The sequence below is a fragment of the Haliotis cracherodii genome, unplaced genomic scaffold, assembly GCF_022045235.1.
Source record: "Haliotis cracherodii isolate W230 unplaced genomic scaffold, xgHalCrac1.p SCAF_8, whole genome shotgun sequence".
In the NCBI taxonomy this organism is placed as follows: domain Eukaryota; kingdom Metazoa; phylum Mollusca; class Gastropoda; order Lepetellida; family Haliotidae; genus Haliotis; species Haliotis cracherodii.
The window spans coordinates 36,818,316-36,831,335 of NW_027266341.1; the positions used below are offsets into that span (position 1 = coordinate 36,818,316).

Consider the following 13,020-nt stretch of genomic DNA (forward strand, 5'->3'; position numbering starts at 1 on the left):
GCCTTTACCGATACCGTATGGTGATGATATGAAAAACAACGGTTTCGCAGAAGTCTGAATTCGTATAATAGTGATTACGTTCATACATTCAACCTTTTCCAATCTGTAGATCTGTAAAACTACATGTTACTATCAAGGGGATCTTCTGGTTTACAGACAAGTTCAATAGTTGATAGTTTAATAGTTGATATGTTTATCGGACTGGAACTATTCCTCCTTTCATCTCAGCGGGAAGCCAATATTTGTTGTCTTCATTTATTTAAATGCACTTTCTACTCGAAAAGAAGTCACACATGTGTAAAATAGGCACAAGCGGGAATTGCATGCTGTCCACTGGGTCCATCGATAATTGCGAACGCATTAAGCCGAGACAGACACAAAAGAGGGACACTTTTACAAAGTATTTTCTTTCTAAAGTTGTCATACAGACGTTTACTTGTCATGGAAACATCGGATCTGTACTTGTCGACCGGTGGTGTTTGCGTGAGACGGCAGCCATGATGTTGCTGAAGGCACTGGTCTTCATTTTGCTGTCACTTACAGGTAGGCTGGGGTTGTTCTTTGAACCAAACCAAATATTGTTAAACGTGTATATGGATGTATGTATCGGGACGTATTAAAATGTCCAGGATATCGGTGGTTTGTGGAAGCCTGGGCCTAGATTTTCGAAACGATCGTAGCCCTAAAATTATCGTAAAGTTATCGTAAGGAAATCGTAGGCTATCGTAGCATATTTTCGAAACTATCGTAGCCCTAAGATATCTGAATAGTCTATAAGATTGTCGTAAATCTAAGATAGCCCCATACCTGTCGTGAGTATATTTTATCTTCATCCAAGATGGCGGCATACTTTGCCATAGTTATTTTGCCAAACAATTAATCTGCTTTACGTTCAAACATTGACATTTCATTTGGTAAAACAGAGTGATTCAAATTGACACTTTGAAAACAAGAACGCATCAAGGATTTCACGTCAAAAATGTTCTTAATCGCGACAGCGATCCACATAACTGTGGAGTCGAAAGCTTACAATATATTTCTATCCGAGTCAATGCTGAAGAAGTGTGAAACAACATACCTTTTCGATAATTTGGGAAGGATAAAAACGGAAAATTGTCGGCAGGCTACAGTAATGACCGTGACCTTATTGATAGCTGCGCTAATCTTAGTTCAAACTCTAGTTGAGAGTGGTTTCCCTTTGTATTCGCCAGGGACACCTTGCTCAATGTTACAGTTTTCATAAAGCGCAGAGTTCCGCTGTTATATTTTCTGGATCGCATTTGTGTCAATGCTTTAGTCTTTATTTTCGCATTTTTATAAAATTATATCAATCTACATATGTAAAAAAAAACACATTACGGTTTCGCATAAGTTTTTACATCTAAAATCGTGTGGGATGGGTGGATTTAATGATTTCATTTTAACTATACAGTGTAGTATTTATTGACTTAACAAGGAAACACATGTGATCAAATATTTGTGTACAATATTTAATATTTTTCTTGCAAAAGTAATTTTAATTTGTTTCGTTTTAAATTCAATACCTATGTTATCCATATCCAGACAAATATTTGATAAAAAGTGATTAAAAACTGTCTGTTGAACAATTGCATTCTTTAAAAACAGGTGATTAACGGCATATAGATGTATTCCATTATATATAACAATTTACTAAAATTTTGACAGCAAATGTTAAGCATAGATTTTCGTATCGACAAAAATGGGTTCCAGTGCTCGTTCGGGTTATCGACAAAATGAAGCATAGATTGCACATAGTCCAAAATTCCCTTTCCAATATATGTTTGCAGAAAAAAAGTTTATTGAATGAAATTTACTGATCAATATAATATACACATTTCAACACAATAATCTTTGCATTCAATAAACCGGTTTTAAAATATTTTTGTCTTTTTTATATTTAAGTCTACATCTTCCCGTTTTATGTTTTAAAAAACGATCTGCGACAGGTTTACGATAGTTTCGAAATTCTATTTTATCATAACCTTAAGATATCTTATCTTTGAACGTAAGTTGTTAATATCTATCTTAGCTAAGATCGTTTCGAAAATCTAGGCCCTGGACGTGTCACATGCAAATATATCTTCCTGAAAACAGGAGTATTTCTTATTCGTACGACTTTCATCTTCTACATAAAAAGTCGTGAATGTATCTTGCCAACGTGTTTCAATCTGCCATTATAAAAGAATAAAAATAAATTGAAAATTGATAGGAAAGAGCTGCGACAGAGCTGAGGTTAACTTGTGCTGTGTCGTGTGACTTTTGTGCTGTCACATGATTTTCATTATTTCGTAATTAATATTTCGAATCTCTTTCCAAAATGTTGTAGGGTTACCCAGATATTTGCATAATCTTTACATTTACGTTATCGAAATCGAATTTATACCTCCAACATGTTTATAGTTATAGTTATTCCTAACAGTTCAATATTATTTTCTGGAATGTTAATTTCTATGTCGTCTGAACTGTCGAAATGCTCCCCTGCACGCACGTTTCGCAGATATAGTAACCATTTGATATAATCCAATTAGGTGTATCATGGTTATTTGATACACATTTATTTAATACAATAAGCAGATTCCAAAATAACTTTTACAAAATCCTTCTTCATTTTCATCAACATCTAACAACACACGATCTAATAACACAGTAGACCGTAAACTATCTAGAAACAGAAACACTGAAGTTATCATTCCAAATGTATTCTTAATGTACATTACTTATTGCCTTCTGCATCATCATTATATTCACAACATTCTAACATGGCGGTAAGATAAATGATTTTCTATCTCCTATATATATGGTTGCTTTTCTTTTCTCCCACGAAGGGATGACCATATCTTTGCATGTGGCACTATTTCCTTATACGGAAACAGAACAGTGGATCAAACTATGTTTTGCATGTGGCACTTTGAGGCTTCCATAGTATTATACCATGCAATGTCAGCTCGGTAATACTAAGTTGTTGTCATATTCACTTGATGTCAAGAATACCTGACATAACCTCCGAATTACGTGCATTTATAAAGATGTATATTGTACAAAGTGCATTTGAATGGATATTGCATTGTACAAACACATAACAAATTTATGACAAGATAACTCACCACTAGTCCCACGTGATCCGTGTAAAATGCCTGGAATATTGGTTAATTAGTACGTTTAGATAGAAGTGTTCGTGTACTAGACATGTATCCTTTGATTGGATCTTGCGTTTCGTCATAATACATAACAAGGCCAAATAATTTATATGTGCACCAAAGTCCATTTACATTTCTTATTTTGTATGGCCTCTGACAACGTCATCAACCTGTCGAAATATGTTCATTAAACATATATAACATTATGATCTACATATATTATACCAGATGGTATTATTTAAAGTGGATCATAATTCCTCAGTTGGTTGATTGAATATCAGGGTCGATGTTTGTACATGGAACCAACCATTTAATATTCCATGGCCCGGTTCCACAAAGCGGCTTTAGCGTCAAGACGATCGTATCTCTCGTACCTTAACATAAGACTTAGGCAGTCGAGCACAATGATCGGTTTGAGGAACGGGTCAGCAATGACATTCTGTATGACATGCTGTATTACGGTATTTGTCTCTGAAGGAAGGAGACGGACAACAGTATTTTGTTCCAGGCATGCGCAGCAGGCGTGTTTCAGTGAGTAATTAGGTTATGATTGGAAACCCTGAAGAAAAATACTTTCTGGCACATCTTAAATCAGAAACACACAAAGACTTGTTCCCAGTGGCATTTGATTCATGAAGTTGTTGTGACATTCGTGTTCCATGTGGGTCAAAGATCAAAACATCTTTGATTTGTAAAACATCCGAATTGGTCAAACGGCTCAGAGCTGAATACCAACTTCGTATTGTAACGGCTTGATCGTGCTTTGCCCTGGTGGCCTGTTGTGCAGATATCACTATTATCTTATTTACACAAGGAATCGACCCGTGAAGATCCGTGGTAGAATAGGTCTTCAGGAACCAATGCTTGCCGCAAAAGTGCGTAAGGGGCCACTAACGGGATGCGGTAGTCAGGCTCGCTGACTTAGTTGATGCATGTCATTGTATCCCAATTGCGTGGATCGATGCTCATGATGTAAGTCACTGGATAATTTCCAGACCGCAGTCATGCAGCTGGAATATTGCTGGAGTGCGGCCTTAAAATACAAACAAACAAACTTAAGGAATCAAGATGTCACATCCTCTATTTCTTCTTAGTTTCAGGAGAATATTTCTTCCTTCCTCCCAAGGCAAAATATGAAGTTGCAGTAAATGCTTGCAAGCAAAACGGTCTTCAGCTGGTGAACGTCAAAACCAATGAAACCCAAAGGCTGGTCTCTGCTTACATGGGAGAGAGGTGAGTAAATGGTGTTCTATTATAGGGAGGGCCAAGTCGTCTAAGCCGGCACATTTCAGTGTGCTGAGTTCCACCCTGATCGCTGGTGGTGGCTTCAATCAAATCTCATTAAATAAGATTTGTCTCCTTTCTTCCTGAAGATCCGAGCAACCTCCATATAATGTCGTATCAGGTGTACCTTGAGCGACCCTAGACCACCAATCTAAATGGAGGATGCATGGGGTCTTTATCCAATCGGATGTCAGCTTTCTAAAACGAGTCAGTTGTATTTCTTCTCCACCTCTATTCGGAAATCTTGATCTAAAAAACAACAGGATACAAACATACATTCGATGGGACACCCTTTTGGGCTCGGATGCCATGGTGCACAAAAACAGGTCAAACTGCCGTCAACATTGGGTGCCTGTGCTTGTGGCTTCCATCAAATTAGTAAACCTGGGTCACGTCAGCCTTTCCATCCTCATTAGCTTGACTGACCATGAAATACTTTAAAGCGGCATTGGTTTTGTGAATTAGGTAGGAGGAATGCTCAAATTGAAGCAGGTCTTTGACGTTTACTTGTTTGGTGAAACCCACGGGCAGGGTTTCACTACTGACAAACCAAATAATAATTATCAGCGAAATTCGAACTATCGATCAGTCATCATGATACACCTAAGGGACATAACTCTTGGCCTGTGGCTTCTCTAACGCATGAATCACCCATGCCCCTTTTGTTACGCAACTCTCATACTTTTAGCACGGGTGTGGAAATGAAGATGGCAGCTCCAATGAAAACACCACTTGATATTGTTTCCGATCTGGAATCTTCATTCAAAGTTCACATTAATATAATTAAGTATAACTGTCTCAAGGTAACTGTTTAAGGAACAGATTGATGTGTGGTTTGTTTTCATGATTTGGGGACAATAGAAGATGGAGAAGTGCGTTGTAAATGCTGCAGCGCACATTGGTATGCTTTTCTGGCGGAACGAACCGTAGCCCCCACTAGTGATATACAGTGAGTGAGTGAGTGAGTATGGTTTTACGCCGCTTTAAGCAATATTCCAGCAATATTATGGCGGAATAATGATATATTGAAAAACTTATCAAACGACAAAACGGATGAGTGTTTACGGTAACGGCAGGTACTCAACGTGAGTGTTTGGGTTTCTTTTGATCATCATGCACAGAGATATCTATCGGAGTGAAAGATCTGATTGAAACGAGATTGAGCTATAATGCTTTCAGTTTAGCTATGTTACATGTAAATATGACGTGCGCCCGTCTGTGCAAGATGTAGACTCCGGAGTAGATCTTGAAAAAAACATACACTATTTCTTCACCAAACGTGGCGCTTAGATTGGTCTTGTGGTAAAGTGGAGCCTTGGAGTGGATTTTCGGAAGATTAATTCTTTGAAACAAACTGCGGTAGTGCTCTGTTCCGGAGCAGATCTTAAAAACCGTACATACCTTACCAAAACTTGACGCATGAATAGGTGTTGTGATTAACTCATTTCTGATGATAGTTTGGTAACTAAAAATTAGCTTTTCGAATTGTCTATGACTTAGACTGAAAAAGGGTGTAAAACTAGTTTCCGTAGCAGACCGTGGATACCTTAAATATTTCTTCACCAAACTTGACACATAGATAGGTCCGGCTGTGAACTGGTTCCTATTGATTGTTTAGGGTTTTTAACAAATATGTTTTGAGTTTTCATGGAAACAAGTATGGAAAAGTGTGAAGAGTGGAACTTAGCATGAAACATAAAGAATATAGTGAACAGTGCATTCCGTTCCATAGTACATTAGGGGTGAGTTTATAGAAAATAAAGAAGTTACATCTAAAAGTTATCAGCTGTATGAACAATGAAACCTCATATAAAATGATGAGTTTTATAAATAGTGAAACCAAGTACAGAGGTGATCGTGGTCAGTGAAGCTTAAAACGGACGGTTACATTATATAATAGTAAGTAATCATTTGTGTCGCGTTCATGCAGATTGCTCAGATTAAAATAGTTCAACTGTTGTTTTTCGCTGAAACCCACTCACCATTACCAAACGCACTGAAGAGTTACATGACTAATCTTCCAATTGTGGACGCAGCAAACCAGTTTGAGCTTCACACCATTATTGCACCACTCAAAAGGTCTTTCCCTATCAAATTACTGACAATTCGTGCACAACTCTATCAGAGAAAGGAAACATTTCATTCCAAATGAAACAATTGAGAACGCCAACGCAAATGAAAGCCCATTTTAAAAACTTTGATTTTTCAAAGGAAAAAGGGAAACATTAAAAGAACAAATCCAGGTCAAGCTTAACATTACACTGAGACTTTGTGGAAGAGCAACATATGACCGTTTAATCAAATGTCGTTGTTTGGATTCTATTATATCTTTTACCAAAGGTTATACCACGTCAATTAATTATAAGTGGCATTATATCTCACTGACGCTGTGTATAATTGCGTTACTTAGACGTGAAAGAAACCTTCGAACGTGACTTATGCTTGTGGGTTTCGCATAAAACCTGCAACAATTCGGGTTTTTCTTCATCCCGACTTTCACCACAACCCCCCCCCCCCCCCCCCCCACACACACACACACACACAACACACACACACACACACACATGTGGTGGTGACATGTGGTGACATGACTAAATTACTGTTAAAGAGGCGTTAAATCAAACTCGCTTGCTCACTCAAATCGACAATAACCTCGTTCCCATACATACCAGTAGACATCTTCCCGAGGTAAGATCCACCCTCTCAGATCCACACAGTTAACTCCTTAATCACAGGTCACACTTTGTTAAAGGTTTAAAAACATACAGAGAGAAATGTAAGACTGACAATGTGATGTGAATATTTACCCTGTTTTACACACTTAGATCGGACGACCTGAAGAAATGCTCAAATATTGCATTAATGCCCTTTGGTAATAACTAAAAACATGCTCTAAAAGAAGCAACGCATACGTGGTAGCTATGACAAATATTCAAGAGTTAAGGACACATATGATAAATGTACTTCTCCAACAGAGAGAAGTGCGGATTTGTGTTTATCAGCGAAGGAATGTTTTACCGGATGTTGCGTACAGGAAGTCTACAGTTCGGCGGAGGAAGTGTCACCACGTGAGCCATGATCTCTCATGGGTGAAGAACAGATCTTGTTCATGTCTAGGGAACAGGTATACGTTGTTGTCACCAGATCTTACATTCCGACGACTGCCGTGCTTGAGATAATGACGTAACTGGCACATGCAAAGTTTGACTTTGTAATTTTCTGATGCGTCTTGTGTGGTGGAGTATAGTGTTCAAAACTCGTCAAAGTTTTAAAAATGTCACGTTATGGCATTGTTGCGATATGATAACAATATGAAGGGGATCAGTGTGACTTTGAGTATACACACAGAGTGATAACGCTACATTTGAAATGCTCTCGATGCATCATACTTCATGGCAGTACCAGGGTTGGAGCGGCTTCACTATTACGCTAATCTGTAGGGAGCATCACAATGAATGGCAGAATCTCGGGCTACTGGAGCGGGGCTTGCTATAACGCTAGTCACTAAGATGCATCACAATACACTGCAGATGTTTGGAATCGCCACGTCCTTCGCTATAACGCTTGTCATTAAGAAATATAAGTTTTGCAGGAACGTCAACCTCTGGACCGGGCTTCACTATAACGCTAGTATGAGCAAGTTCCAGTGGGGAGACGGGGAGATTCTACATTCCCCGGGAGTTCTATCGTGGCAGGGTGGACAACCAGATCTATCACAAGGAATGATATGTGTCGTGATGAACCCCATCCATAGACCTTTCATCTACCACATGTCTGCATGCAACGCTAGCCAGGCTCTGCTGTGTGTCGGTGAAGGTAGGTCGCGTGTCTGCGATGGGCCAGTGTTGTGAAATTGTGACATCGACTGAGCGAACTTGGATCGCCCCCATCTAAATGAAGGATGCGTAGATTCTTTTATGTTGTCAGATTTCAACGCTTGAACCATTTGTTTTCATTTCTATATCGTCTAGCTTCAGAAATTGCGATTTTACCAAAAGGAAAACTGAAGATAGATATTTCTTTGGTTGTATTCACCACTGGAAATATATGCCATGGCGCTCAGAAAGGACAGAGTACGTGCAATATTCCAGACAATGTAACATCAGCAATGTTTTCTGTATATGCTTCCCTCACTCGTACCGAAAACTGAGAAGCATACATTGTGATTTGCTAATTAAAAAGTACACCTGACGCCATTGCTAATGGCGGGGTTGTCAGATTCCCATGCAGTGAGGTATCGTATCAGAGTGAAAGATGTGATTTTAATGAGATTTGGTTTAACACAGATATCTTTGTTTCCACACAGAAACCCTGGACTTGCCCCCAAAGTGGCTATATTTCGTGAGGTACACAAAAAGGAATTCCACCGAACTGGGATTCTGTGAATCAAACCGAGGTATGGTTGACGATACCATTATACATGCATTCTGATTATATTTTTTAACCACAATTTCTGATAAAGTAACTTGTGATATTTTTAAATGTTGAAAACCGATAGCAGACTGAACTGTTGAGTGAATGAGTGAGTGAGTTTGGCTTAAAGCTGCTTTGAACAGTATGGGTTATATATCAAAGCTGGATGTTTGAAGAAAACCCATCTCGGCGTCGACAAATATTTTCAAAATCTTTTCATGTTTTTAATCAACGTGTTAACGAAATTTGATGCATTTCTCGAGGTAAGATATATTTTATTACCATACAGATCTTGATTATCAATAAGATCGTCTCGACTGGGCGCCGCCATTTCTTTTTAAGCAAATGCGACATGAGAGGTCGAATCTGATTGTCAATAGGAGGGACATAGAACGGATATAACTCTAGTGGCGTTACAATCGAGTCACGAAACGATAGCCTAGTTCGGTAAGGGTTGAAGCTGGACTTGTATATCCAGTTTACTCTCTTGCCTCGGGGAGATGTGTTGAGACGAGCTGCCGTTGACGTCATGAATGTAACATCTCTAGCAGGAAGTTGGATTTGGCGGTGGGAGCGTGATGGTGTGATGGTCGAACAGATCTTGTGAACATTGCAAGTAATTTGACTGGGTTTATGAACCAAATAAAGAAGGGTTTCGGAAAGACAATGCCAGACGCCATATATTCCGGGCATGCCAGAACTTCCTCCGAAGATACAACGTTCAAACGTTCCTCTGGCCAGGCCGACCACAAAATCTGGCCCTGGCCGAACACGTTTGGGATATCCTTGATCCATGCGTCCGTCAGAGGCATCCATCACCACAGACGTTCCCTTACCAAGTCCATGCACTTTAGCAAGAGCTGCAAAACATTCCAAGGAACACTTTCATGAATCTGAATGCGTTTATTGGTAGATGGTAGGCTGTGAACGATGCCCGATGTGGACATACTCGTTACCAGATGATACCACCTTGTTACTTGTCGACTTCCAAATTGAAACAATTAGTTAACCCAGAAATGTAAAAGAATTCAGTGTGAACCAAGAAACAACAAAGAGTGATTGAGTGAGTTTGGTTTTACGCCGCCTTTAGCAATATTCCAGCAAAATCACGGCGGGGGACACCAGAAATGGGCTTCACACATTGTACCCATGTCGGGAATCGAACCCGGGTCTTCGGCGGCCCTTCTTACCTGTCAGCCCCGAAACAACAAAGAAATGTTATGCACTTAACAAATGTATTGATGATTAATTAGGTTTACAAATCAATACAAATTACTGCAAAGTAATTACAATGGCAGTACACAATACAGTGGCAGTACAAAATTCAATGGCAGTATAAAATATAAAGCTGTGGTAATAACAATAAAGTTAAAAAAATCAAATTTCCCAAATAGGCCCAAGCTGGATGTGCAGGGTGAAAATATGATCTTCACACAACCTTTGGGCGTCGTGCATATATTCCGATGGACGAAACGAAACAACTACTTTTTTCTTGTTTTTTTAAAAAATATTTATATTTTAATTCAGTGGACATAAATGTAACATTGATACATGAGGTATATAAGTGTAACAATTCATGATCAGGGTACATACATATATTGGATTCATTAATAAATTACATTAAGTAGGCTGAGAATTCCATCCATTTTTAGTCGAATTTATTAATACTACTATTTTTGATTGCGATCAATGTTTCTATTTTACATACATCTTTAAATATTGTTATGAAGAAAGGAAAGCATAATGGACTTTCCCTAATGCTTGACTGGTGAATGTATGTTTTTGCAAGAAGAATTATACGGTTGAAAAGATAGTTGTTTCTGTTGTAGCAAAGTAATTTATCATATGCAAGTTTCGAGTTAAGGTACACTTCTGTTTCTAGCCAAAATTCCTTTACAAAAACGCATTCTACATATACATGGAATACGTTTTTTAGATTCAGAGATCCAAAAAGATCGTATATCATCCATTAACTTCATTTTCAATAATTCCTTTTTGGTATATAGAGCTCTATTTATGAATCTGTACTGGAAATATATTAGTTTAACATCATTGGTACACATTTTACAATTTGTGAAAACATTATTCCGTGGAATGCTTTGATTAAATTCATTTTCCCATTTATCACACATCAGGGGAAAGTTAGTTGTAGCTATGAGTTTATCATAAAATATACTGGAGTCCTTTGTTCTTATCCACAAGTATCGTAAAATATTGTATATGTATAAATTAGCTGTGATACAAAATCTGCAATTTGTTGCTTTTTCCCCATGATTTAGGGATATTTAGCATTACCCTGTTTTAGTCAAGTAAAGTACCTATAATTTGTCTTGTAATTCTTCAAATGTTAAAAATTTGTTGTTGCTACATTATTTTAAATTATGAATACCCTTAAATAAACAATGTTTTAAAATTAAATTATTTTTAAATTGGTGATTGAAACATATTGGCTCTGATAAAATGTCTTCATTACTTTGTTTGTTAAGTATATGGTTTCTGTAAAAACCCAAAATATTCAATATATCCCCTCAAAAGGGATTTTTCAAAGTAATAAACTTATCAATATTTGCACCAAAAAGAAATATCTGTTTTGATTGAAAGTTCTTTAATGTTGACAAAATACTTAAAAATGATAATTTCAATGAATCAATATATTTCCGGGTATATATCATTCTCAGACCACCTTCTTCATATTTCCTTATTAACGTAAAACTTTTTATTTTGTCTTGTTTGTTATTCCAAATGAATGTATAAAATAGTTTATTCAATTTTCCAATAAAATCATCGGGTGGTTTTGGAAGTGCTGAAAATATATGAACTAATGTTGAAAGAGCCAGAGTCTTAATAACCGTGATCTTACCCATTAATGTTAGATATCTTTTTTTCCAGCTTCCCAATAATCAATTAATATGTTCGAGTCTTTTTCTTGTATTTATTACCCACAGATCATGTAATGACGATAACACTACTTCATTGGATTCTATTTTCTAAGGTTTTATTTCATAACATATCCCAATTTGAAACCAAGTTTCCACGATGTTAGATTTCCGATTTCTCTGAACTCGGGAGAGATAATCCGTAATATTTAGGTGTGCGACATCTCCCGCGTACTAACTTGCCAATCATGTGACACAGGACACTCTATCCAGCAGCAGACTTCCAAGCCGTCTGCACACCACTTGACTCCCATTCTCTGTTACATTCTCAGTAACCAGCTGGTAATTGGGAGATGTTTATTTCGAATACTAATCCAGACGCCATCATGATATACGGAACCATGGGTACATATACGTATCTGCAGATCACTCGATGCGAGCCATGATGTCCTTTCCGTGCCCTTTGTCACGTGATCACCAAACGGAGCTGAAAAGGCAGGATCCCACGAAGCTTGCGAAGGTTATTCTCAAATTGTACTTCAATTATTAATATAATTTGCACATGATGACGAATTAGTTTCTCTATACGTATTTTATAGCCCAAGTTACTTTATATATTGCATGTTTGCAGGTGGCTACCCAGAATGTGTCTTTGAAAGGCGTGGAATCAGCGGGCAAGTACTCTCTCGGGGACTGGTTGATACTATGGAGGAATGTGCTCTGTCCTGCAAGGTCAACGAGAGCTGCCTATACTTCATCTTTATCCACTTCAAGAAGTTAAGGGGCGAATGTGTCTACCACAAACAGATTCCTGGCTAAATGTCATCTTTATGTACACGTTTTATTACTTGTCTCTCAACCCAAAACTCTAAAGGGGGGCACGGCTCGGGTCAGTTGACAATGCCAGCGTGTTTGATTCAAGTAATCAAAACCTGTATTGGAGGCTCGCAAGCTTAAATGTCAATGCATGTCAGTCTTGTGGTTACTCTATTTACACAGAATCAATGTCCAAGTTTGACACTTGGTTACATCACATTGTGTTTCATACCATCCAGCATGTCCACTGTACGAGCTATTGCTCTGGCTAAAACCGTGAATATTGATATAATGTCTTCATTATTCTTTCCCTTCAATGAGTTAATCATGTTTAGTGTTATTTCTTAATTTTTCTGATAAAAGGATAGAGGGTAAGAGTTCCCCCTGTCTACACCTGTCATTCTATAACCTGGACGAATTGTTATTGTTTTTTATGACTCAATCGCTGATTGCAAAGTGAGACCATTCCAATT

General features: G+C 37.9%; 1 protein-coding gene across 1 annotated transcript; it reads left to right on the forward strand.

Annotated features, from left to right (window-relative positions):
- Window positions 1-497: 497 nt before the first annotated feature.
- Window positions 498-12,781, forward strand: LOC139450690 (uncharacterized). Its single transcript, XM_071232494.1, has 5 exons — window positions 498-543; window positions 4,253-4,391; window positions 8,035-8,258; window positions 8,749-8,838; window positions 12,363-12,781. Exons 1-5 carry the CDS (start codon window positions 498-500, stop codon window positions 12,548-12,550), a joined length of 687 nt encoding a protein of 228 aa, XP_071088595.1. The 3' UTR covers window positions 12,551-12,781.
- Window positions 12,782-13,020: the final 239 nt, after the last annotated feature.